Genomic DNA, 27646 nt, shown 5'->3' with positions numbered 1-27646 from the left:
CACCCAGGCAGCCCCCCCCCCCCCCGTGACATCTCCGGCACTGATGGGCAGATGTCTGTAAAACGGCTAGGGTAGCACTAAAGCAGGCCCATCAGAGCCAGTGACATCACCAAACACACTGCCGGGCGGAAGCTTCCACCCAGCAGTATGCGATTGTAAACAAAAGAGCCATTGCCCTGCACTATTTAGCACAGTGCAAAGGCGAGCATAGGAGCATGAACTGCTCCGATGCTCAAGGCAGGGGGGCTGCCTGGGTGAAATTATGGCTATGTCCAGCTCTGCACCCGGACAACCCCTTTAATTTCCTGTACACTGCCTTGATCCTACCTGGTGTCAGTGTGGTTCTTCCATTCATGTAAAATCTTACGATTAAAACAATTTGGAACAGTAGAGCAAATGCATTTGGCTCTGATTGAGAGCAGCTTTAACAGTTTGGACAACCTCTATAATTGTAACCACCAAGAATCTGTAGTGCTGTAAGCTCAGCAACCTCAGGCACTACAGATGTGAAACTACAACACCCGGCATGCTCCATTCATTTTCAGTATCTGCTCAGTGCAGGATCAGATGTTCTGAGCAAACATGGAGGTCAGAGCTCCAAGCACTTTAAATACCTTGCTGGAAATGACAGGAAGCTTTACTGGTCGGTAACTTGTAGCCTGTGAGATACAGCAGGAGCACAGCTGCCTGTTTCTGAACCAAGGAACCTGTAAACTTCTTACCCTACACTTGGGGTATGCTTACATGGCGATTTTGGGCTCACATGTGTCACACACCCAAGTGTAGGGCCAGCATAGGAATGAATGGGGTGGCAGAGCTACTTGGTGCAACACGCAAAGCACAATAAATTCCAGCAGTGGGGGATTTTTTACGGTCACAGCAAATACAGAACCCCATTCATTCCTATGGCAGCCCTCTATACTGCTGTACCCTTAAGGCTCACACATCATAAAGCTCTCTGGAGTAAGGAGCAGAATGAGCTCCATGTGTAAGAATTCTGCAAAAAAAAAAAGAAAGTTATATGAAATCTGAGGTATAAAGGAGGTACAGTAGAGGGTTTGGCCACCTTAAAGAAACAAAACAGCTGTAATAAGCCAGTCTGCATGATCCCTTATGGTAATTATTCACTGAGTTTGTGTCGCACAATTTTTTTGCCTTCTCAAAAAAGAAGTCCACATTTACAGAACATACAACATATGATGTCTCTTATCTTCGGTAGCGATACCTCTTAAAGTGGAACCACAACTGGAAGATACCATTGGAGAATTGGCAGCGAAAACCATGTCTGTGAGAATATTCCCACTCCCGATTCACAATTTTGAAGGCAATGTCTTCATATGGAGGCCCTGCATGAAATCTAAGTATTGCAAAGTCCTTATTGTCATAACAAGCCTCAAGGAAGTACTCAGGGGTTGATCGTTTGTCAATCAGGTCCGGATAGAAAATATTAAACTTATAGCCCTGCACAATTTTTGGAGGAGGATTGTCAAAATCATAGTGAGTTTGGTTATACTTATTCCATTCAAAACCAGTATGGACACGGTTAAAGAAACGAGGTTTTCGAGGCCTGTACTTGTCTGCCCACAGATAAGCTTTGCTCGTGACTGGAATTTCCACACTAAACTGGGCTTCATCCCCATCCATGCCTTCTTTCGCCTTCCGAATAAAAATGTCTTCAGGGCTCTCACTGGCATCTCCTAGAAACAGCAAAGTGTGAGATGTTATTCCAGATGTACAGGTAATAGTACTGAATTGCCAATAGTTATTAACATATACTATATACTTGTCATCCTCTGTTGTATATGATGCATATGTACAAACTGGGCATAAAAGGTTTATTTGATTCTATGAGAAAACAACAACTAAAGCTTATTTATATGTATTACGCCTGCTACCTATTGTCCATTGTAGCTCTGCTTGCTGAACATCCGTCTTGTACAAGTGACTGCTCATTATGCCACTGTAATTTTCAAAGCATTGCCAACATATTACTGGATGTACCTACTGGGAGTTTATGGCAGAATAAACACAACTATTATTGATATATAGTATTGCATTGCACTGGGTATCAAATTATCGATACTTTTTTACCCGGTTTGGTTCAAGACCAGGATTGGCATTTTTTCAACACTATGCCGCACTATTGTGCAGCTTAGTATCAGTCCTAATCAGATAACATTCCACAGACAAAGCGCAGAACACCTCGTGCTCTCATAAGGGCCTCACAGGGACGCGGCCGGCTACTGCCACCAATCAAATAACTGAGTGGTCCAATGGGGGAGTCAGGGAGGGAGGGGAAGAGAAACTCATCTCAGTCCTCACGGTGCTGGGTGCACATAGGTTAATGGAACTTTGATTATGTCATTGCTACAGGACCAGTAACATCCACTTGTGATGACTGGTCTAATATCCAGAAGGCAGTTTTTACAAGTATGTGCTTCATGCTGTATGCCTGTATTAGGGTGCATTCACACGACCATATGTATTTTGCAGTCCGCAAAACGTGGATCCACAAAAAAAATTAAGGATGTCAGTGTTGTCCACAAAAGGGACAAGAATCGGACATGTTCTATCTTTATTGCGAAATAGATCTACAGATGCGGACAGCACACTGTGTGCTATCCGCATTTTTGTGGACCAATTGAAATGAATGCGTTTGGCATCCAAACCACAACAATAATACGGTCATGTGAATGGGACCTTAATGTGAGGAACTTTAGTACCTCCATGTGCCTCACATTATTAGTAACAGTGACCCTATTATGTACCTCATATAAAGGGCTACATGGGGTTAATGATGGTGTCACTTAACATGAGGCAAATGGAGGTTCAGAATTACCACCACCATGTGTCTCACATTAAAGGGGAATTTCGGTTACATTAAAGGGGCTCTGCACTTTGTTTAAACTGATGATCTATCCTCTGGATAGATCATCAGCATCTGATCGGCGGGGGTCCGACACCCGGGACCCCCGCCAATCAGCTGTTTGAGAAGGCATTGGCGCTCCAGCAGCGCCGAGGCTTCTCACTGTTTACCGCCGGCCCACCGACGTCATGACTAGTATCAACTTGCCTGGGCACGGGTAAGCTCCATTTTAAGTGAACAGAGCTTAGCCGTGCCCAGGCCAGTGATGCTAGTCGTGACGTCACTGGGCTGGCGGTAAACAGTGAGAAGGCCGCGGCGCTGCCTTCTCAAACAGCTGATCGGCGGGGGTGCCGGGAGTCGGACCCCCGCCGATCAGATGCTGATGATCGATCCAGAGGATAGATCATCAGTTTAAACAAAGTGCAGAACCGCTTTAATGTAACCAAAATTCCCCTTTAATGTGAGACACATGGTGTTGTTAATTCTGAACCTCCATTTGCCTCATGTTAAGTGACACTATCATTAACCCCATGTAGCCCTTTATATGAGGTACATAATAGGGTCACTGTTGTTAATAATGTGAGGCACAAAGTTCCTCTATACATGGGATAGGAGATAACTATTAGATCCAGTGGGGGCCCTACCGTTGGGAGAACGAGAGCCCTGGAACCCTTGCAGTCCCCTGAAATGAATGGAATGATCGGGCATGCGCGCAGCCACTCCATTCATTTGTATGGGAATTCTGGATATAGCGAGCGCTGTTCTTGGCCATCTCTGGAACTCCCATAGAAATGAATGGAGCAGCCAGTCGCATGCCCATTCGGCCACACCTGTGGATATGGGATAACTTAATGTAACCGGAATACCCCATAATATACCTCTTCACATAATGGATAACATGGTGTTAATGCGAGGTACAGGATAGGGTTTACTTTCTATTATTGCAAAGCACATGGAGGTATAAACTAATAAAATCACATGCCTCACATTAATAGCAAGTAATCCCATCTTTTACCTACTCACATAATGGACAACATGGGATTAATATGAGGCACATTATGGAGTTGCTGCTTCCTACGATTAAAGTGAGGCACATTATGGAGTTGCTTACTATTAATGCGAGGCACATTACGGAGTTGCTTACTATTAATGCGAGGCACATTATGGAGTTGCTTACTATTAATGCGAGGCACATTATGGAGTTGCTTACTATTAATGCGAGGCACATTACGGAGTTGCTTACTATTAATGCGAGGCACATTATGGAGTTGCTTACCATTAATGCGAGGCACATTATGGAGTTGCTTACTATTAATGCGAGGCACATTACGGAGTTGCTTACTATTAATGCGAGGCACATTACGAAGTTGCTTACTATTAATGCGAGGCGCATTACGGAGTTGCTTACTATTAATGCGAGGCGCATTATGGAGTTGCTTACTATTAATGCGAGGCACATTATGGAGTTGCTTACTATTAATGCGAGGCACATTATGGAGTTGCTTACTATTAATGCGAGGCACATTATGGAGTTGCTTACTATTAATGCGAGGCACATTATGGAGTTGCCTACTATTAATGCGAGGCACATTATGGAGTTGCTTACTATTAATGCGAGGCACATTATGGAGTTGCTTACTATTAATGCGAGGCACATTATGGAGTTGCTTACTATTAATGCGAGGCGCATTATGGAGTTGCTTACTATTAATGCGAGGCACATTATGGAGTTGCTTACTATTAATGCGAGGCACATTATGGAGTTGCTTACTATTAATGCGAGGCACATTATGGAGTTGCTTACTATTAATGCGAGGCACATTATGGAGTTGCTTACTATTAATGCGAGGCACATTATGGAGTTGCTTACTATTAATGCGAGGCACATTATGGAGTTGCTTACTATTAATGCGAGGCACATTATGGAGTTGCTTACTATTAATGCGAGGCACATTATGGAGTTGCTTACTATTAATGCGAGGCACATTATGGAGTTGCTTACTATTAATGCGAGGCACATTATGGAGTTGCTTACTATTAATGCGAGGCACATTATGGAGTTGCTTACTATTAATGTAAGGCACATGGTTTTATCAATTTGGACCTCCATGTATCTCACATTATTGCTGGGTGACCCCCATCAAGGGCCTCCTCACATAATGGGCAATTCATATTTTGGCAAAAAAAAAAAGGGTATAAATAAATAAAACAACCCACAACAAATACTCACACGTTAACCTCATGTTGCCTGGAAACGTGAGATTAATGTGTGGGTATTTTTTTTGCTATTTAAATTGAATCTAAATTCGGGTATTGTGACAACTCTAGTATGGTAACAAGTCTAGCATGACTTACCAGTCACCTGCATCTGTTGTCTGCACAACACCAGCCTCTGCTGGTCTTCCTCAAAGTCAACTACGTGTGCGTCAAACGGCAACTCCTGGTTGGTCAGCAGCTTAGGACTGTATCTGCCTGCATCATAGTCATTCAGGCTCTGTTGTATGAGGTCTTCCTCTATGAGTACAGACTCTCCACCTTCATCTTTTCCTTCTTCGTCTGGTGCCTCTTTAGATTCTTCAGGTGCTGCAGCAGCAGATGAGCCTGGTTGTTCAGACAAAGGTCCCTCCATAGTTTCCCTATGTATTTAATTGAATATTGACACAATGAGATTCATGTAAAGTAAAACTAGTAGATTAAGTAAATATAGCCTTTTCTATAAACCTGAAACAAGATGAGTTTATAAGCTTTCCCTCAGCAGCCCATTGAATAATTAGGTATTGTGTAAACTCTTATTTTGAACACAATTCTGCAATTTCTCAAACTTAATGCAAAAAGACACAAATACAAACAACGGCTCTTGTGAACAGCCCACAGCAATAATCGCAGAAGTAGTTCTTCCATTACATATAATAAAATCAAATTTGCGCTCCTTCAGAGGAGCAGTCAGGAACGTTCACAGTAAGCTTGTATTCTTTCTGTGCTGCGGCCAATGGTGCCATATGGGCTAAAGCAAGATCTGATTGACAGCAGCTTATTGGAAACTAGTAAGTACTGGATAAACTAGGATTCTATATGAACAGTTCCAACCGCTCTTTTCAAGGAGAGCAGCACAAGTTTTAGGATGTAAAAAGGAGTCTTAAATACATTCCTGTATTCTATATTTTTTAGATAAACTAGGGATATAAGCAGTTCTTCATCGCGTCGATTAAATGGCAAAAGTCATTCCTTACCTCTCATCAGGTGAAACTGGTTCCTCTTTTACTATGGGGAACAGAGGTTCACTCTCTACGCCTTGCTCCTGCTTCAGTTTGAATAGCTTTTGACGCAAAACATCCTGGTGGCGCTCTCTAAGCCTGTAAAGGGAAGAAAGAGTCTAATTCCAACAAGGTAGCAATGTTCATGAAATACATGAGGCAAACCCTCTGTCCATACAGGTCATGTAGTATGTAATACGCTTTATGTGAGGGTCGAGAGTGTCAGAATGAGGGAAACCATACTGCAAGCACGAGACGTTTTGTATGAAAGAGTGCGCAGAGGGGATTAAGGTGGTAAGGAAGGAAGCCATCATTGTTAGGGTGGCATCTGTAAACTTGTCAGGAATCTGAACTGGATGCTCTGTGTGATGGACAGCGAGTAAAGGAACTGACAAAGGGCAGGATGTTAAAAGAGAGATGAATTGAGACTCAAAGTCCACGACTGTTAGTCTGGCGGCAGGACACAAAGAACAGTGTAGCAGTAGCCTAGACGTGATATTAGAAGTGTGGAAGGCAGGAGCGAATGAGCGTTTGGGTGTAAGGTTTTAAAGGTAACCTGTCACCAGGAAAATCCAATGTAAGCTACAGGCACCATGTTATAGAGCAGGAGGGGCTGAGCAGATTGATATATAGTGTAGTCAGAAAAGATTCAGTATAACTTGTGTTTTGTTAATTTTAATTAGTGCCAATTCTGGGCTTTGAGGGCAATCCCATCAGTGATTGACAGCTATCTCTGTATACACAGTCAAAGGGACAGGACCGCCTCTGACTTCAAAGCTAAGATCGAGCAGGAATTTAAACAAATGAAATACAAGTTATACTGAATCTTTTCCAACTAAACTATATATCAGCTCCTCCTGCCTTCAGCACAGACTCCATGTTAAATGTGACATGTTCTCTTTAAATACTGTATGAAATTATGCATTACTACCCCTTCCCCTATCAGAGAATGTGCTTGTAGGAGAGGGACATATAATTACCATCATGTACTCAGCACTCTGACATTATCATGGACGATATAGTCAACATGTACCCGGAGCGCAGTCATTTATGTACTCAGTATAGTACTTACCTAGAGCTTAGACCACTATGGTATTTATTTCCCCTATTGATTATGTATTCAGCACTTTGACGTGGTTAAGGATTTTGTATTCAGTAGAGTAGTCACTAAGCGTACAACCATCTATGATATTGATAACCTTGTGCCTTAATGCTCTACACTGGAGATCCTTAACGTTATGTATTCAGCATTATCACATTATAATAGAGATCAATTCTTGCTATGTATTCAGCTTGTTGTGAATATCTGTAGTGCACATCCTTGATATATTGGATTACTATTACTACATCAGGAATGTAGTTTAACATCACAGCTTATGTATGACAACCCTAAAGTATAGTCTTCTCTGATACTTACAGCCAGCCTCTTGTTACGTCAGTCCTTGTACTTGTCATTTTTCTATGATTTGATCAATTTTGTTCTATTGCAATTTTAGTGTCTGACCAAGGCCTGCGTGCCGAAAACGTTCATACACAAACTGTCGCATGTTTTCCTATGTCCTCAGCAATAAAAGTACCCTGCGTTGATGATAATCTGCTGTGATCTGTTATTATCTACAATTGGGGTGGGAACCCTATGCACAGCAAACCTCGAATGGTGTGCGACAAAGCTTCAAGAATCAGTTAGGCCAAAATGCAATAATAAAAAACGGAGTTTATAGCCTTTAAGCAGATTGTGATGTGGCAAACTCAGTTTTGTTTGTGTTAAGCGTCTATTTCAGGGAATCTATAGCAATTAAAAGGCGCAAACAATGTTCACTTACCTAGCTCTTGCCATGTAAGCACGAAGCTGCTGAAGCAGGCTCTCCCAGTATCCAATATCCAGATTTGGCCCTCCTGCTTTTATCTTGGTCTCAATCCCTTGAGATATGACCTGAAGTTGGCTGTAGGTCTTTCCTTTAAACACAGCTTGAACATCTGTGCTGACAGAGGAATTTACCCCTTCTCGTCTCTCTCCTGATAAAAATAAATTAAAAAATTGTTCCTTTAGTTACTTATTCACTAAATTGTTGAATTGACCCTAACCTGCTTCCCATGTTCATATTTTATTAGTTGGCTAATCCCCTTTTCTTTGTAATATTCCTGACATTTGTACAGGTGCTATCTCTTCTTCCTGTTGCTATGTCTATGGGTGCATTTACATCGTCAGATTATCTGACAGATTTTCTGACCAATCTTTGGTCAGATGGAGGTTTACACACACACACACACACACACAGAGCTTTTGTTATACACACCAACTATTGGTCTGATTAACTGACCAATATCTGTACAATCTGTTGGTGTATATGTACCCTATGGCAAAGCATCAGCAAGCAGGAAAAAAGTAGGGAGATGGCACATGCACGAGCGGTCTCTTCATACAGCTGATCGGCAGGGGGTGCTGGGGATCCTGAGGATAGGTCATCAATAGTAAAAGCCCGGAGAACCCCTTTAAAGTACATCAAAGAGAAAATCATGCGTCAACACTTCCACAGACCTTGTAGCAGGCTTAAAGGGGTTGTCCCATCATAAGAACTTACCTCAACCTCTTATCCACAGGACAGGAAATAAGCATGGGATCAGTGGGGTCTGACTGCTGATCACAAGAATAAAGGTTCCAAAGTCCCTGAGGCAGTGGTCATGTATGCACGCTGCAGCTCCATTAAGGCCTCTTTCACACTTGCGTTGTCCGGATCCGGCGTGTACACCACTTGCCGGAATTACACGCCGGATCCGGAAAAACGCAAGTGTACTGAAAGCATATGAAGACGGATCCGTCTTCAAAATGCGTTCAGTGTTACTATGGCAGCCAGGATGCTATTAAAGTCCTGGTTGCTATAGTAGGAGCGGGGGAGCGGTATACTTACAGTCCGCGCAGCTCCCGGGGCGCTCCAGAGTGACGTCAGAGCGCCCCATGCGCATGGGTGACGTGCCATGTGATCACGTGATCCATGCGCTTGGGGCGCCCTGACGTCACTCTGGAGCGCCCCGGGAGCCGCACGGACTGTAAGTATGCTGCTCCCCACTACACTTTACCATGGCTGCCAGGACTTTAGCGTCCTGGCAGCCATGGTAACCATTCAGAAAAAGCTAAACGTCGGATCCGGCAATGCGCCGAAACGACGTTTAGCTTAAGGCCGGATCCGGATCAATGCCTTTCAATGGGCATTAATTCCGGATCCGGCCTTGCGGCAAGTGTTCATGATTTTTGGCCGGAGCAAAAAGCGCAGCATGCTGCGGTATTTTCTCCGGCCAAAAAACGTTCCGTTCCGGAACTGAAGACATCCTGATGCATCCTGAACGGATTTCTCTCCATTCAGAATGCATTAGGATAAAACTGAACAACGGAACTCTATGCCGGAAGACAATAACGCAGGTGTGAAAGAGCCCTAAACGCTATAATACTGCTGGCCATAGTCAACAACTGTACTCTGCTACTCTTCAGCAGTCCCATACAGATGAATGCGTGACGGCCGCTCTGTTCACTATGGAACCTCATTCTTGTGATCAGTGGGGCTCCAACTGAGATGGGGGATAAATTCATATGGTTGTACAACCCCTTTAATACAGTATCCGTTTTTCCCCAGAGTGTTCCTTTAATAAACTCACTGGAAAATACTGCAAGTGTCATTAAACATATCTAACACATAAGTTCACTGTCTGACTACCATCAACCTACATGACTTCAAATAATTGTCTGTGACTTGTCCATCTAGTCTTAATGGACTTTGCAAAATCATAAAGTCAGCCCTAAATAGTCTGACACCCTAAAGAGCTGAAGAAAATACACCAAAGTAGGGATTTCCAGCAGAACAGACATCACTGTTCTCTCTGGCAAAGTTTTTTTTTTTTACCCAAAACCTCATGCATAAGGTCTCATCTATTTCAGAAAAGAGCAAAACATCAATTAATGCCTCCTACTTCTCTACACCTACAGTTGAACAACTACAACCACCATTAACACAGGACCCGACGGTGTCAGATTCTCAAACCTACTGAATTATTGAATGGGAGAACCTTCAGGAAGACATCACAGATTAAAATGCTCATAAAAAAAAAATTATATATATATATATATATATATATATATATATATATATATATTTTAGCATCACTTCACTCGATTAAGGATATAGTAATATTCCCCTCACTTGATGAGAACTGATAAGCTAAAAATAAAACAATGACCAATGTAACACTAATCTACCATACCTGGCCCCCTGCCAGATGTCTCTAGTTTGCGTAGTTTTGAAATTTCATCCTCTGTGATAGTCGTCATGTCTCTCCAGAAATCCACATTCTTTCCCTGCTCCAACTCCATGTAGATCTAAAAAGAAAAGGTAACTTACATTATGTAATGAATGTATGTTTTTTTTTTTTGTTTTTTTTTGGGGTGGAATCTAGATGACCATAGCTTACCTGAATGTCTTCCAGCAAGTCCTCAAGATCAGAAACAGTAAGTCCAGTTAAGAAAGTGTAAGGCTCATGCATTTCCACAGCCAAATCATCATCTTCAGCACTGATGTACTTGGCCAGCAGATCTATTGGCTTTGCACGGCCATCTCGAATGCGTATTTTGGATCTGTTTTTGAAAAAATAAATAAATAAAATGTGGTCACTTTCTATTCATAACCTGTTCTAGATTTCAACCTGAACAATTTGCTAGATACAGAAAAAGGAAAGCATTAACACCCAATTCAACCTCCTCTTTTTACTAACCTAAGTACTCACCGCAGTTTTGCCTGTTGAAGATGAAAGTTGTCTTCCTGTTCCTCCCAGGTTTTAAAGTGTTCTGCCTCCTTTTCTCGTTGCAGCATCTCCAGTTCCTGCTCTCGCATGGCTTTTTCTCTCTCCCTTTCCAAACGCAGCTGCTTAACCTTCAGAAAAAAAACACGATTTTATAGTTGAATGTCTAGTTCTTAGGACCAATCCCAAATTCTAAAGTTGTGAGCCTCACTTAAAGGGAGTCATGCTAAACTGCTGTCAACACTAGTTGGGGACTTGGGAGAGGAGGACAAACATACATTTTGAGGAGATATTCTCATCAGGGCTAGGTTGAATATGAACTTTGGGGTTCATTTAGCAATCTGAAACTTTTCCCTGCTCATGCCAGGTCTAAAATTGTGGGAGGGAATGGGCCGGTAGCAAGGAAGCCGTCTCACATTTAGAATCGGTGGTTGGTACGCTGACGTTATGAAGGGGTCTTCAATTGCCTAGGGCAGGGCTTCACTAGGAAGTGCTCTCAGCACTGAGATGCTCCTCAGCATCCCCCTCCATCCGCTCTGAGTGACTGGTGCAGCATCCAACCAGGAGACAGGTCAGAGCAGGGAAGAGTTATGGTGAAGCAGCTCAGAGCAGAGCTCAAGTGATTTAAGAGATATTTCAGGCTCCCAATATTACCTGCCCTCAGGACAGGTCATCAATATCCAACTTAGGCCTCATGCACACAACCGTTGTGTGTTTTGCGGTCCGCAAATTGCAGATATGCAAAACACTGGTGGCGTCCGTGTGCGTTCCGCAATTTGCGGAACGGCACGGACAGCCATTGACTAACTGCCTATTATGGTCCACAAAACTGACAAGAATAGGACAGGTTATATTTTTTGGTGGACCACGTAACGGAGCAACGGATGCGGACAGCCGCAAAAACTGCGGCTCGGAGGCGGACCAAAACAACAGTCGTGTGCATGAGGCCTTAGGCTAATTTCACACTCTCCTTTTGTGCGGATCCGTCATGGAAGGATTCCGGTCAGATAATACATCCGTCTGCATCCGTTCAGAACAGATTAGTTTGTATTATCTTTAACATGTTCAAGACGGATCTTGAACATGAGAGCGGATCCTTTTCCATTCAGAATGCATACTCTTGTGAGAGCCCTGAATGGATCTGACAAACGGAAAGCCAAAACGCCAGTGTGAAAGTAGACTTATTGATGGGGGTCCAACAACCCATAATCCACGACTTGCTTTTCCCTGCAGCGCAGGAAGTAACACTTTGAACTGAGCTGTGCTTCCTGCTTTGTTCAAAGTGTAGTGGGAGTGCCAGGTTATTCAAAGTGCTGATTTCATCCTATCCTGAGGATATTTAACCCCTTCCTGACTGCCATACGGTTATATACATGGTATTTGCACATGCCCCATGCAGCTAGCATGTATATACATGTGCTAGCAGCGCTTTAATCCCAGCGCTGGGATTAAATCTCCTGCAATCTAGCAGGAGCAGGTCGGGTCCGGGCTGACAGACGCAGCAGGGACCCTGAAGAGAAGACAGGAACGGTTTATTACCGTTTCTGTCTTCTCCTGTGCCGGCAGCAGGACAGCGCTGCATGAGCGCAGAGGAGGGGGAGTGGCTGAGCCCCTTCCTCTGTTAGTCCCGGCGGTCACGTGTCTCTAAGGAGACTCTGATCATCTCTGCCTGTGTGTCATTCCTCCTCAGGGGGCTGTTTTTCCCTATAACTGGGGCTCCTGTGGATTATAAAAAATACAAATAAAAAAAATAACAGAAACCATCACCATAGTCACCCCGCTCTCCCAAACCTATATATGTTATATATGAAAACGATTGTCACAAAATAGGTAACCCATTGCAATTATTGTGTAAATTTTAATATTTAAGAAATAAAAAGCTATAATTAAGAAAATAAACCGTATTTTTCGCCCCATAAGACACATTTTCCCCCCTCAAAAGTGTGTGGGGGGGGGGGGGGGGAATGCCCCTGAGTCTTTTTGGAAGCGCTCATTAGTACTGGAGGACCGGAAAGCGGTGAAGGCCTTGTACTCACCGCTTCCTGGTCCTCAGCTGTCAGTTTTTTTTTATTTTATTTATTTGCTCTCTGGCACTGGGGACATTTGAAATGGCACTGGAGGTCATAATGGTGGCTCATAAATGGCATGGAGGGTTGATATGAGACATGGGGGTCTGATCTGAGGTCTTATTAACATTGGGGGTTCCATAACTCTTGACAAAAGTTCCCAAATTTTTTTTCTGCTCAAAAACTGTATTTAAAGTGCAGAAATTAAATCTAAGGCTGGGTTCACACCTGAGCGTTTTACAGCGCGTTCCCACGCGCTGTAAAACGCGTAACAGGCAAGAACCAATGATTCCCTATGGGAATGGTTCTCACCTGAGCGTTTTACAGCGCGTACGATCGCGCTGTAAAACGCCCGACGCCCCAAGAAGTACATAAGCTTCTTTGGGGCGTCTTGTCACGCGTTCCCGTACATAGACTTCCGGGAACGCGCGACAATGGGTGTTCGCTTGTCTCTGTATGCGCGATTGCAATGCCCGTACAATCGTGCATACAGAGCGCTCCATCGCGAATGCTCAGGTGTGAACCCAGCGTAAAAGAAAAATTCCTCTATAAACACTCTGCAACTGATGTAAAATCTTGTGGTTACTTGTTGGTTTCCCCACATGTTATAGGGGCAACTGGAAAACATTATGCTGCATTCGAAAGTAGTAACATAGAAACGCTAAAAGCAAATAGATTTCAATTTTGAACAATTATTCTTGTTGGTAACTGGCACTGCGATCTTCTCCCGAGTCACAGTGGATTGCGACTGACCAGCAGAGGAAGGGATAACGAGTATTTTGTGAACTCACCTGTAAAATCTCTTTCTCGCGTAGTTCATTGGGGACACAGGACCGTTATACCCACTAGGCTGAAAAGTAATAACTCCTCCCCTGCAGGCTATACCCCCTCCAGCCTGGAGAGAGCATATCAGTTTGTGCCCAAGCAGTAGGAGTAGGAGAAACAAACCATACAGTAAACAACCAATAACTGACCAACGTCAGTCGGATTGAACCAGAACTAAGGACCATACTTGTCCACCAACCGCCAATATTTGCGGCAAACAGAACACTGGGTGGGAGCTGTGTCCCCCAATGAACTACACGAGAAAGAGATTTTACAGGCGAGTTCACAAAAATCTCGTTTTCTTGCTCGTATCATTGGGGGACACAGGACCGTGGGACGTCCTAAAGCAGTCCACGGGGAGGGAAATAAATCACACGCCCATGGAGAAAAAACGCCCTCGAGGATGCGTAATCCGCTGCTGCCTGCAAGACCTTGCTGCCTGGAGCAGCAACAGTCGATGTCTAGGAATGCCCCTGGAAAAACTCAGTGAACTTGCCGGAAGACCAAGACGCTGCCTTCTAGAAGCAATGCCTGGAGTAGATGAACCCCAGAAGTGCCGACCGCTGGTCGGGCAGGCCATAACTCCGCTAGGAAGTAACTGTCAGGCAGACATCCCTGGAAAAACATTCCGTTTGAAGTTGTCAAATATGACAAGGACCTCCAAGAGAACCAGGTAAAAGTCCGTACAGCGGAACACGCTAGATACGGACCAGCAAATCTCAGAGGCCAAATTAGATGGCTGATGGAGAGCCCGCCCTTAAAAATACAAGAGAGAAAGAAGAGAAAACCATGTCTGAGATGACCTGGAAAGCGGTGACTACCTTCTGCAGGAAAGAAGATACTGGGCGGAGTACTGCCTGATGCAAATGACAAATGGACGTACAAGAAGCGATATCAACTCGGAAAGCCGCCGGATGGAAGATCCTGCCACCCAGAATGCCGCCTTCCTAGAAATAAAAAGAAGAAGTCGTCCCAGAGGGAGGCCTTGTTTGTCCCTGAAACGCCTCCAGCGAAGCCGCCACAACTGTGGAAGCGGAACCAAAATCCAGGTCCGCAGGATCCTCCTCTGGGTAAAACAACACCCCTTAGGAAGTGGTAAATTGGTAGACTAATGCCCCTAGAGCCATTGGGCTTGTGGTGAGACTTCTAGCAAGAGAAGCTGGCTGAGAAACTACTGAGAAAAAAATTCCTGAGCCAGGCATGCCCAACTGCAGGCCAAAGAACTAATACCTCGGATAAAGGTAGAAGCAAAAAAAAAAAAAAAATGGTAAAGCCCCATAAATTACATATATTGACCATACGTAGACACTGCCCGGAAGGGCAGATGACCAAGATAAGAGAATACTCTCCGTGGAAAAAAATAGATCCCAGATTCCATAGCTATACAACCCATTGCTACCGGTCGAGTAGACCGAAGGAAAAGATGGTCAGCAATCCATCTAGAGGAAGGACCGGAAAGAAAAGGGTGTTCCGTTCCAGGAACGAAACCCCTACCAGTGGTGGCAAGGCGTGACAGACACCCGCTCAGCCCGGCGTGGGGGGACCCGTAGACCACCCCCGGAATGAGCAGTGAAAGGAATGACCATCGGCTTGAGATGACACAGAAGTAATCATATCTGAAGGAAGGTATCACTAGTGGTAGACGAGTGCCGCAGGGACTAAGCTACCCAGTAGAGCACACCCAAAGTAAGGTGCTGATAGCTATGGCATTTACGCCAATGCAAAGCCCGAGTTGACGACACAAGAACAGTAGTTGTCAGAGTAACGGACAATTAACAGTAATGAAGACCATTAAGAGGCCAGGGCAAAAGCCCATTGCCATCAGTGACTGGCATTTTACAGAATCTCTTTTGTAATACACCGCCTGAGGAGGAGCCCATACAAGGGAAGCTACCAGAGTAATGCAAAAGCCATACTCCAGCTGAGGAGGAGGCCACACCGTAGAGGATACCAATTCCAGAGTCAGAAGAAACCACCGTCTGTAGGAACCCTAGCTTGTAGTGGAGGTGCAAATATCCCTTGTACAGTAAGAGCTACAGCATGCTCCTCCCAGCGTAAAACTGAGGGAGAGGCCTAAGGACACCCAGAAGTAGCATGGTATCATGCTATCTCAGTCAAGTAGAACCATCCTGAGGCACTCAGTCTAAAAAAGGGGGCAGAACAGGAGCAACCGCCGAAGCAGTGCCAGGGTAGAACCCCTATCTGAGGGGGGCTGTTCCACTGCCGCGAGTTCGATCTCCAGCCCTAATGTGAAAACATCCCCTGCTTAGAAGAACATGCCGTAGTAGCCATTGCAGAGAGCCAGCAAAACACCCTCATCTAAATAAGGAAGAGTGGTGGCCCAGAATACAGAGTCAGTGCAACCTTGGGCTCGCTGGATCGTAATCACATTTGTATAATGCCGTGCACACCACACGTTGTAGAGGACCAATTCCTGACCGACCTGAACGGTGAAGGCCCATGGAGATGGGGGGTACTTGACTGTTGCTGAGTGACCCCCCTGAGAGAACAAAGGTCGACATATCTGAGCCCCCAACCAGTACCGGAAGAAAAGAGAGGATACAATATGGGAGTAGCCCCAGTATCCATATACAACTAGATGAAGAGTACCAGGCACCAACGGTAACGACTGTTGCCACGGCCCACCTGTGAAGGAAGCCAAGGTATCTAGTGTCATGGATTAGTTGAATTAAAGCATGCATAGATGCTCAGATATTTCCTGTTAGTTGTAAAAGGGGGTAATGCCACGACTGTTGAATAGTATTCAGTGGTAGCGCAATCCTCCGTCAAGGAAGGGAGGTAGCGAGATAATCAGAACCGTATCCAACGGTAGTGTAATAACCCCTCCTAAGGAGGGGGTAACACCTACTGTAAGCACTGCACTGAATGTAAGTGCAACTACTCCACCTATGAAGGGGAGAAAAATATATAGGAAGTACTGTATCCTGAGTTAGCGCAAGTACCTAACCTATGGCAGGGAGTAATGCACCCAGCAGGAATTGACCCCAATGGTAGAGAATTACGCCCCTACTAAAGGGGGTGATGCATATGATTAGTCCTGTACCCGGTGGGAAGAGAAATTCCTCCACCTATGTAAGGGGGTAATGCTTACGGTAGGCACTGCCACCCACGATAATGCCATAACGCCTCCTATGAGAGAGGCTAATGCATAATGTCAGTACTTTACCCAGTGGAATAGCAAATCCGTAAACTACGGAAAGGGGGGACGCGAATGGCTGGCACTGACAGTGCTAGTGCTAGTGCAGTCAGTCCACCTGTGGAAGGAGGGAATACAAAAGGTAAGTACTGTACCCAGTAGTAGTGCAAATGCCGCCTAAGGAAGGGGGTAATGCATACAATCAGTACTGCTGTTAGAATGGATGCAATCATAGAAGATTAAACTGTATTCATATCAGAGTCCGCAGAACTGATCCCCCGTTCCCTCAGAACCAACCCCTGCCAGAATTAAGGGTTCTGAATATAATCCTAATAAGGAAGGGTGGAGGTGCAGGAGACCGAGGAGAAAAGTGTCCTGCTCTGGTCCGCTCATGCGCAGCTCTACCTCTCAGCATCTAGCCATGGCAGTTGCAAGCTGTGTCGGTGGTGATATAACAATCAAACCACCCAGGAGGTGGAATCGGCACCTCTACATGACCGCTCACTGGATTGTGTGGGCGGTACTTAATCAACCCACGACTCAGGAGGGTGGTTGGGAACTTCCAGAGGTCCTCCGTTGGAATGCGCAGGTGGATTATCAACCAAACAACCCCAGAGGGCGGATTAGGAATCCTTCAGATGTGCTCCCCTGGATTTGGGCAGGTGGAGTATTATCAACCAAATGGCCTTGTAGGGTGGATTGGGAATCCTTCAGGTGTGCTCCCCTGGATTCGTGCAGGTGGAGTATAATCAACCAAACAGCCTCAACGGGTGGATTGGGAATCCTACAGATGTGCTCCCCTGGATTTGCGCAGGTGGACCGTAGGGCGGATTGGGGAGTTACAGTGGTCCTTCACTTGATTGCACAGGTGGTGGCATATAAACCAGATGACCCAAAAGGGTGGTCTGGGAATTCTTCATGTATCAACTAAACGGCCCCGGAGGGCGGATTGGGAAACTCTGAGCAATCCTCCACTGTCTGGATAGGACATGGGCCCAGTCCCGTACCCCAGCATCAGGGTGGACCTGCAGTGATGTGAACTGAGGGGGGCAGGACTACCTGTGATGCCCCCGCTAAATGAATAAGAGGCAGGAAGGGGTTACATTTCCTAAACTTGAGGTATTTGGCCTGCAGAAAGGGGACACTGGATAATCCAGTGCCGGCTGCAAAAATGCGTCTTGCCATGAAGGACCGGAGGTGGAGCTCAGCGGGCACCTGGGGGAGGGGGTGGGGAGCTGAGGATACTTACCCAATCCGGACTACTCACCCCATCTTCATCCTCTTCTCTTCACCCCTTCTCAGAGTACCAGCAGGGTCACCTCTTCAGCCGCTGGCACCCAAAGTGGCAGGAGACTGGAATGGCGGAGGGTCTCGCCGGATTCAGGTGACCCCTTGGCTGGCGGGAAGCAGGGGAGCTGGGCTGCCCTGGTCCACTTTTGTTTCTTGGGGAGGGCCACTCTGTTTCCCAAAACCTAAAAAGGAAAAAGATAAAATAAAAGTAAGCCGCCCTGCAAAAGCCTCTGCCTCCTACGACACTAAGCTAAAAAATGCTCTCTCCAGGCTGGAGGGGGTATAGCCTGCAGGGGAGGAGTTATCACTTTTCAGCCTAGTGTCGCCTCCTAGTGGCAGCAAGCAGCTATACCCACGGTCCTGTGTCCCCCAATGATACAAGCGAGAAATAATGATTTTGTGTTCAAAACAGACACTTTTTTGCTCTCTTTTTAAAGTGCTGAAAATTACCCATATGTGTGGTACTGATAAGTGCCCCTATATACCATATTTTTAGCACTCTAAGGCCTCATGCACACGGCCGTTGCCCGGCCATGCTCATATTGTGGCCCACAAACACCGGGTTCGCAATATATGGCATCAGCACACCGTATCATATATGCAAACCCATTTGAATTGAATGGGTCCGCAATCCAGAAGGAGGGGTGCGGAACAAGTTTCTCTCCGTGCCCCCGTAATGCAAAACAATAGAACATTTTCTATTTTTTGCGGTGCAGACAGATCACAAATTGAATGGGTCTGGATCCGTCTGTGGCAACCACATGGATGGTGCCCGTGCATTGGGGACTGCAAATTGTGGTCCCCAATATACGGAACGGTCAGCACACGATCACGTGCATAAGGCCTAAGAAGACGCACTAGACCCCAAGATTCACCCAGGTTTTAGATGGAGAATAATAAATAAAAAATATTTTTAACTAAATGGTGCCCTAAAAATGATTCTTGAAGGCAGATAATAGAAACTAATCATTCTGATGCCATGGATACCGCAATGAAGAAAATACTGGCCTATCTGTAAAAATCAATGTCATTAAGAGACTTTTTATTTTCTCTATCATTAGCTTCTCTATCATACACTTGTTATGACCCCATACCCTTTTAAGGGCAGGGTTACGTTGCACCTTTATCCATGTGGTTTATGCGTAGACTTTGTTTTTGAGTTTTTCCCCCTCTTGATTTAGTATTCCCTTCCGTTTTTTTTTTTTTTGCCTAGATCCTGCATTCATTTTATGGGTGGGTTAACCCATTCCTTACAACAGTCTATTGTATTTAAGTTCCTACCCACAAGGCTTGATTTGTCTGTGTTTCAGTTTAGATGTCTATCTGGAGTGGAGGGTCCTTTTTTTCCACTACATTTCAGTATACTGTCGTCTTGCACTTGACGCATGCCACTATGGTTTACCAGTTTTCTACAGTTCTCCTCTGCTTCCCCTTGATTTTGAATAGCGCCACACACTTGGTGCTTGCGCTCTAGCTCCAACAGCTCTTTCCCTCAATACAACACCTTCTCAGCTTTCCCACTGCTTCCCGACTCCTCCCCACTCTTATTACCTTCTGGTACGTGCTCTTTACACACACAGACGCTCTTCTGCTCTTCTTAGGTGCCTGATGTGCCATGCTTCTTTACTCTGCTGCATGCACACTATCGTGAGTTTCTATCTCATATATACCTATAATACTCTTCTTGACCTTACAAGCGATATACAGCACATACTTTAAAGGCGCACTGACATTTTGGACCTATGGTGGTACTTATATTGACTTTCTTGATGTTCCAAGAGTCATGTGAAATTTTTGGCTTAGGCGATAGTTCGTACAATTGTTTGTCTTTCATCCCCGGTGATTTCTCAGCACTTGCCTTTTGTACAAGTGGATGGACTGCCAACGAGTGATAATTATTAGGATTGCATAAAAGATGCGATCTTGTGGATCAAATGACTGCACTAGCCAACAACAGGGAACGCATGTTCACCTGAGCACTGAAGGCATCCATATAATACAAATAGCTTGTAACCATTGGCCTTCTTTATAATATTATACATTAAAGGAGTTTTCCAGTTTCCTATATTGATGAGATATCCTGAGCTAATCAGCGGGGTACTGGCGGATGGACCCCCACCGATCTGATATCAATGACCTATCCTGAGGATAGGGCATCAATATAGGAAACCGGACAACTCCTTTAAACAGTCACCTTTTGTAGCTCTAAGCGGTTATCTCCTTGGATTTGTTTGTTCCGATCTTTCAAGTCTTTTTCATTAAGATGTCCAATTCCTTTCTTCTCCAGTGCCTGTAGAAAGACAACAATTTATGTAAGATGATATACAGTACTTTGTACAGGACTTCGAGGGGAGTGGGAAAGCAGATCATCATCACATACATGTAATGTCAATCCTAGTGCAATCAGAACACTACCTTGGCCCAGATGAAGGTGCCCAGTAGATTATTATCTCCAAATGGGTTATCTGTATTAGTATATCCCATATACTCCTCTCCCCAACCCATCTTCTCTCGCTTCTTGCGTTCTTTGGCCTCTTTCTTGGCTAAGCGCCTGGCCCTCTTTTCCTCCGGAGTTTCTATTGCTTTCAACATCTCCTTCTTTTTCATTTTCTCCTCCTTTAGCTTCATACATTCTTGCAGTGTCAGGCTAGTGTCAGAGAAATCACTAGGGCTCCGTGACCTAGCTGGAGATGAAGAGGAGACAGAAGACACTGAGCATCTTGACCTCGATTTACGCCGTGGTTTTCGCACTTTGCTGCTCTCATCCTCCGATGAAGACTTGTGTCTCTTATCTCTATCTCTGCTTCTAGCTTTTCTCCTTTCACCAAATGTAGACCTTAAATAAATTCAGACAAGAAGCAAATCAACTAGTGTCTTCTGCGGCTCTAACGTAAAAACCTGAACAGCTGTAACATAACCCTCATACTGTGACACCAGTACAGTGTAGGAGACCAAGGTAAGGAATATCATACAGGCCAGCCTCTGTACAGGACTATCCCTTTACTATCACAGAAGACTGAGCATATGGACCTTGATTTACGCCGTGGTTTTTGCACTTTGCTGCTCTCATCCTCCGATGAAGACTTGTGTCTCTTATCTTCATCTCTTCTTCTTGCCTTTCTCCTGTCACCAGATGTAGACCTTAAAAAAATTCAGACAAGAAGCAGATCAACTAGTGTTTTCTGCTGCTCTAACGTAAAACCTGAACAGCTGTAACATAACCCTCATACTGTCACACCATTACAGTGTAGGAGACCAAGGTAAGGAATATCAAACAGGCCAGCCTCTGTACAGGATTATCCCTTTACTGTCACAGAAGACTCTGAGCATATTGACCTTGATTTTCGCTGTGGTTTTCGCACTTTGCTGCTCTCATCCTCCGATGAAGACTTGTGTCTCTTATCTTCATCTCTTCTTCTAGCTTTTCTCCTGTCACCAGATGTAGACCTTAAAAAATTCAGACAAGAAGCAGATCAACTGGTGTTTTCTGCTGCTCTAATGTAAAACCTGAACAGTTGTAACATAACCCTCAAACTGTCACACCATTACAGTGTAGGAGACCAAGGTAAGAAATATCATACAGGCCAGCCTCTGTACAGGACTATCCCTTTACTATCACAGAAGACTCTGAGCATATTGACCTTGATTTTCGCCGTGGTTTTCGCACTTTGCTGCTCTCATCCTCCGATGAAGACTTATGTCTCTTATCTTTATCTCTTCTTCTAGCTTTTCTCCTTTCACCAGATGTAGACCTTAAATAAATTTAGACAAGAAGCAGATTAACTGGTGTTTTCTGCTGCTCTAATGTAAAACCTGAACAGCTGTAACATAACCCTCATACTGTCACACCATTACAGTGTAGGAGACCAAGGTAAGGAATATCAAACAGGCCAGCCTCTGTACAGGACCTTCCCTTTACTATCACAGAAGACACTGAGCATATTGACCTTGATTTTCGCCGTGGTTTTTGTGCTTTGCTGCTCTCATCCTCCGATGAAGACTTGTGTCTCTTATCTTCATCTCCTCTTCTAGCTTTTCGCCTTTCACCAGATGTAGACCTTAAATAAATTCAGACAAGAAGCAGATCAACTAGTGTTTTCTGCTGCTCTAATGTAAAACCTGAACAGCTGTCACACCATTACAGTGTAGGAGACCAAGATGAGAAATATCAAACAGGCCAGCCTCGGTACAGGACCTTCCCTTTACTATAACGTAGGCTCGGACTAGCCTACAGCGGTACAGGTGTTCCCTGGGCAAGGCAAGATGGGCTTCTACTTCCCCACCCACTGCACAAGTATTACATAACACAGTAGACTGAATTAGGGTTGCACTGGGCATTGAAATATCAATACCCATTTGATACTTATGCACCCGGATCGATACGATACCGAGATTTGCCATTTACTGATACTAGGCTGCACTACTGCGCAGCCTAGTATCAGAGAACATAGCGCGCACTCAGAGCGCGCCATGTTCTCATCAGCAGCACAGGGGAGAAGGAAGCAGTCTCTCCCTCCCCACTGTGTCGCTGCCACCAATAAGAAGACAGAGGAGGCTAGAGGACCCCGGATTTCCCGGGGTCCGTCCACCACCAAGTGCTGCTCCTATAGAAGTGAATGGGAGCGCACCGTGCGCGCGGCCCCTGCTCCCATTCATTTCTATAGGGCAGATGGAAATAGCCACAAGGAAACGTTATACTGTGAGGGGGCAGCCACAAGGAGACGTTATACTGTAAGGGGGCCACAAGGAGACATTATATACTGTATGGGGAGGCAGTGGGGCACAAGGAGACATATACTGTATGGGCAGTCAGCGGGGCACAAGGGGACATTATATACTGTATGGGCAGCCAGCGGCCAACAAGGAGACCTTATATACTTTATGTGCTGGCCGCTTGGCAGGCAGTGGGCCACAAGAGTCAGTATACTGCATGTGGCCACCAGGAGACATTATACTGTCTGGACTTAGGAACCATACTGTGTATGGGGGCCACAAGGAGACATTATATACTGTATGGGCAGGCAGCAGAGCACAAGGAGACATATACTGTATGGTAGGGATCAACTGATATTGATTTTTTAGAGCTGATACAGATAATCTGTGAACTTTCAGGCCGATAGCCGATAATTTATACCAATATTCTGTTCATTTTCATTTTTGATAAAAAAATCAAAATCCTACACAAATCTGCTGCAAATGAACATGTTTATTGTTAACGTTTAGCTTTTTTTTTTTATATGAATCTTTCTTTTTCATTTATACTTAATATTTTTGGGTTTGAGTTTTTTTTTTTTTTTCACCCTAATAGAGCTATATTAGGGTGCATAGGACTTTACACTCTCCCGCTGCTCTGTGCTTTGTGCAGAGTAGCAGGCAGGCCCGTCGCTACCCAACAGGCAAAACAAGCAATTGCTTGGGGCCCCGAGCTGGCCCGGGGCCAAGCAGAACTGAGTAACTCAGAAGATCCGATGGTATATTCTAACCCCCAGACGTTCCCAAGGTGACGAGGACGCTTGCCTGGGGGTTAGAATATACAGGGCCATGCCGCTCACAGCAGTATATTTATAAACTAATCAGTAACTACTTTAACTTTCATCATTGCTCATTGCTGAGCTCTTTACTTGGATTATTTGGATATCTTACTTTGTCTTAGCTCTGGTAATAGCAGGCAGTGCGGGGGGCGGCGCTCACTCACTGACCGACGTCACGCGCCTGCTCCTCCCACTAGGCGGCGCAGGCGCGTGACGTCAGTGAGTGAGCGCCCCCCGCACTGCCTGCTGTTACCGGAGCTAAGACAAAGTAAGATATCCAAATAATCCAAGTAAAGAGCTCAGCAATGAGCAATGATGAAAGTTAAAGTAGTTACTGATTAGTTTATAAATATACTGCTGTGAGCGCCGGGGAGAGGGATCTGTGGATGGCACTGTAGGGGGATCTGTGGATTGCAGTGCCATCCACAGATCCCTCTATAGTGCCATCCACAGATCCCCCCTCCCCTAAACAGTGCCATCCACAGATCTCCCCCCTAAACAGTGCCATCCACAGATCCCCCCCCCCCTAAACAGTGCCATCCACAGATCTCCCCCTAAACAGTGCCATCCACAGATCCCCCCTCCCCTAAACAGTGCCATCCACAGATCTCCCCCCTAAACAGTGCCATCCACAGATCCCCCTAAACAGTGCCATCCACAGATCCCCCCTAAACAGTGCCATCCTCAGATCCCCCTAAACAGTGCCATCCACAGATCCCCCCTCACCTAAACAGTGCCATTATGGGGGATCTGTGGATGGCATTGTTTAGGGGGGATCTGTGGATGGCACTGTTCAAATTTCATGCACATTAAATGCAACAGCAGTATTTGCACTGTAAACCTCCTTTTTTATTTATATAAAGTGTGGGTGAAGTTAAACTGTATGGCTATACAGTGGTTTCTGTAGGCTTTGCGTGCGTAAGGTGTGGAGGGGGGCCTCCATGTCTATTTTGCTTGGGGCCCCCAAATTCCTTCAAACGGCCCTGGTAGCAGGGAGCTGACTATGGCAGCCAGGGCTTCAGTAGCGTCCTGGCTGCTATGGTAACCGATCTGAGCCCCAGGATTACACTGCTGGGGCTCCGATCAGAAACTGCCACTGCACCACTAGAGGAGGGGAAAGGGATCTAGTGGCCACTGCCACCAAAGACTAATAGTGGAGGGCTTGGGTGGGGGGAAGGGGTGCACTGAGCCACCAATGAAGATAACTCGCCCATTAATTCAAATACAGGAGGCGGAAGCTGGCTATAGAATCATATAACCGCACCCAGCAGCAGTTAACCCCTCAGGTGCGGCAGGGGTTAACTGTCGCGGATAGCAGCTAATTGTCATAGAGGTCGGGTGCGGCTATATGGTTTTCAAAAACCCACTTTTCAAGGACCAGTTCAGATCTGAAGTCATTTGTGAGGCTTACATAATAGAAACCACCCAAAAATGACCCCGCAAAGTATTCAAACTGATTTTACAAACTTTGTTAACCCTTTAGGTGTTCCACAAGAATTAATGGAAAATAGAGATACAATTTAAAAATTTGCTGGACTGTTTTTTTTTTTTACACCATATCCCATTTGAAGCCCCCCTGATGCACCCCTAGAGTAGAAACTCCAAAAAAAAGTGGCCCCATTTTAGAAACTACGGGATAGGGTGGCAGTATTGTTGGTACTAGTTTAGGGTACATATGATTTTTGGTTGCTCTATATTACACTTTTTGTGAGGCAAGGTAACAAGAAATAGCTGTTTTGGCACAGTTTTTATTTTTTGTTATTTACAACATTCATCTGACAGGTATCATGTGGTATTTTTATAGACCAGATTGTCACGGATGCGGCGATACCTTATATGTATACTTTTTTATTTATGTAAGTTTTACACAATGATTTCATTTTTTAAACAAAAAAATCATGTTTTAGTGTTTCCATAGTCTAAGAGCCATATATTTTTTTTTTTCCAGTTTTTGGGCGATTATCTTGGGTAGGGTATGATTTTTGTGGGATGAGATGATGGTTTGATTGGCACTATTTTGGGGTGCGTATGACTTTTTAATCGCTTGCCATTACACTTTTTGTTATGTAAGGTGCCCAAAAAAATTCTATATTTAGCACAGTTTACATTTTTTCCGGGGGTTCATCTAAGGGGTTAGGTCACGTGATATTTTTATAGAGCCGGTTGACACAGACGCGGCAATACCCAAAATGTATACTTTTTTTTTTATGTAAGTTTTACACAATAACAGCTTTTTTAAAACAAAAAAATGATGTTTTAGTGTCTCCATATTCTGAGCCATAGTTTTTATATTTTTGGGGCGCTTGTCTCAGGTTGGGGCTCATTTTTTGCAGGATGAGGTGACGGTTAAATTGGTATTATTTTGGTAGGCGTACGCCTTTTTGATCACTTGCTGTTGTACTTTTAGTGATGTAAGGCGACAAAAAAATGGTTTATTTAGCACAGTTTTTATTTTTTATGGTGTTCATTTTTTCAACTTTTTTTTGGTCCCACTTTGGGACTTCAACTTTTGGGGATCTAATCCTTTACAATGCATTCCAATACTTCTGTATTGGAATGCATTGGCTGTATGAGTAATACTGTGTGTATTACTCATACAGCCCCCTGGATCTCACAGGCTTGTCACTGGAAGGCAGCACAGATGCCTCAGGAAGGCATCGCGCTGCCTTCCATGCCATTGGGTCCCCCCATACAGCCCCACAGGGACCTGATGGCACCACCACCCACAACATTTAAAGGCTTCCAGTGTTCAGCACAACTACCGATGTCCCCATTAGCTGCAGGGGGCATCGGTAGGAAGCGCTTCTGGGTTTTTGCGCATTTAGATGCCATGATCAAGTGAGCCAATGGAGGGTGGTGACGGGTACGAACCCCTCTAGTGTCACCCGCGATACTAGGGAGGCTTGTCCCAGTCACGCCTGCTTCGCCCCTACCAGATGTTTTCAACCGCGCATGGGGAGAATCAGTGGGGTTATACAGGGACCAGGAGCGGCACAGAGAGGCAGGTAAGTAGAATCCGTGTGAGGAGCCCAGGCATATATATTGGGGGGGGGGGGGGGGCATTTTCAGCCTTGGATTACCCCTTTAAATCCAACCCCTCTCCTCCATCACCAGTGTTTTTCCTGTCCTATCAGGATAGGAAGCAGGAGAGGCGCATGGAAGCTCTCATGTCCCCACCTGTGAACCATGATGCAGGCCGAGGTCGGATCCGGAGTGCGGCTCTCCCTCGTCTTGTTAGGGACTGTGAATTACATGCAGGTGGGTAAAAAAGTTAGCTGCGGAAGGAACGCTGGCTTCCTCTGGCTACCTGCGTATGACGTCCGACGCTAGGGGGGCGGAGCCGGACGTCATCTCCGGGCGCGGCAGGTCCTTGCAGGTCACAGGAAGTATAAAAGGCTGCAGGACCTTTACAATGGAAGAGGCTAATTGCATGGAGAAAACTGGTGGGGGTGGGTCACGAGACGAGCGCTTGTCACATGACTCGTGAATAGAGGGTTGGAAGCTGGGGAGGGAGTGTCTGTCAGTGCTGGAGGTACGTGTGTACAATGGAAGTGCTGAGGGGAGTGGGACTGAGAACTGTATGTGAGGGGCCATGTACCATTGCACGCAGAAGGGGGGTGCCGTGCCGTGCCGTGCAATTTTGTATCCATGCAGACGGATTGTATTCTGGGGGTAGGGTGGGCGTTTGGGATTGTATGTTGAGACTTATTTGCATGTTAACCACTTCAGCCCCGCTAGGTGAAACCCCCTTAATGACCAGGCCACTTTTTACACTTCGGCACTACACTCCTTTCACCGTTTATCGCTCGGTCATGCAACTTACCACCCAAATGAATTTTACCTCCTTTTCTTCTCACTAATGGAGCTTT

The 27646-nt window shown here is 45.2% G+C and overlaps 1 protein-coding gene across 3 annotated transcripts; it reads right to left on the bottom strand.

Annotated features, from left to right (window-relative positions):
- Nucleotides 1-46: 46 nt before the first annotated feature.
- CACTIN (cactin, spliceosome C complex subunit) lies at nt 47-27087 on the bottom strand. Of its 3 annotated transcripts, XM_044268737.1 has the most exons (14): nt 26955-27087; nt 22194-22304; nt 21888-21998; nt 21583-21693; nt 21277-21387; nt 20662-21082; nt 20441-20536; nt 10894-11039; nt 10582-10744; nt 10375-10489; nt 7944-8136; nt 6097-6219; nt 5222-5502; nt 47-1697 (listed from the first exon to the last, which is right to left on the bottom strand). In XM_044268737.1, the coding sequence occupies exons 1-14, from the start codon at nt 26963-26965 to the stop codon at nt 1207-1209; spliced, it is 2484 nt and encodes an 827-aa protein (XP_044124672.1). In that variant the 5' UTR covers nt 26966-27087; the 3' UTR covers nt 47-1206. The 3 variants fall into 3 exon arrangements, with proteins under 3 accessions (XP_044124672.1, XP_044124682.1, XP_044124689.1); XM_044268747.1 differs by lacking the exon at nt 21888-21998; XM_044268754.1 differs by lacking the exons at nt 21583-21693; nt 21888-21998.
- Between the last annotated feature and the right edge of the window lie 559 nt (nt 27088-27646).

The sequence above is a fragment of the Bufo gargarizans genome, chromosome 1 (assembly GCF_014858855.1).
Source record: "Bufo gargarizans isolate SCDJY-AF-19 chromosome 1, ASM1485885v1, whole genome shotgun sequence".
Lineage (NCBI taxonomy): Eukaryota > Metazoa > Chordata > Amphibia > Anura > Bufonidae > Bufo > Bufo gargarizans.
The sequence above is the reverse complement of the archived record's forward strand: the minus strand, read 5'-3'. Positions and strand labels throughout refer to the sequence as shown.

What these genes read in the sequence shown, in the direction of transcription:
- CACTIN (XM_044268737.1), bottom strand. An exon ending in AAACCACGGCGAAAATCAAG is followed by an intron (nt 21,999 to 22,193) that starts GTCAATATGCTC and finishes AATTTATTTAAG; the next exon opens with GTCTACATCTGGTGAAAGGA. An exon ending in GACATCTGGCAGGGGGCCAG is followed by an intron (nt 8,137 to 10,374) that starts GTATGGTAGATT and finishes TATTTTTATCAG; the next exon opens with GAGAGAGACGAGAAGGGGTA.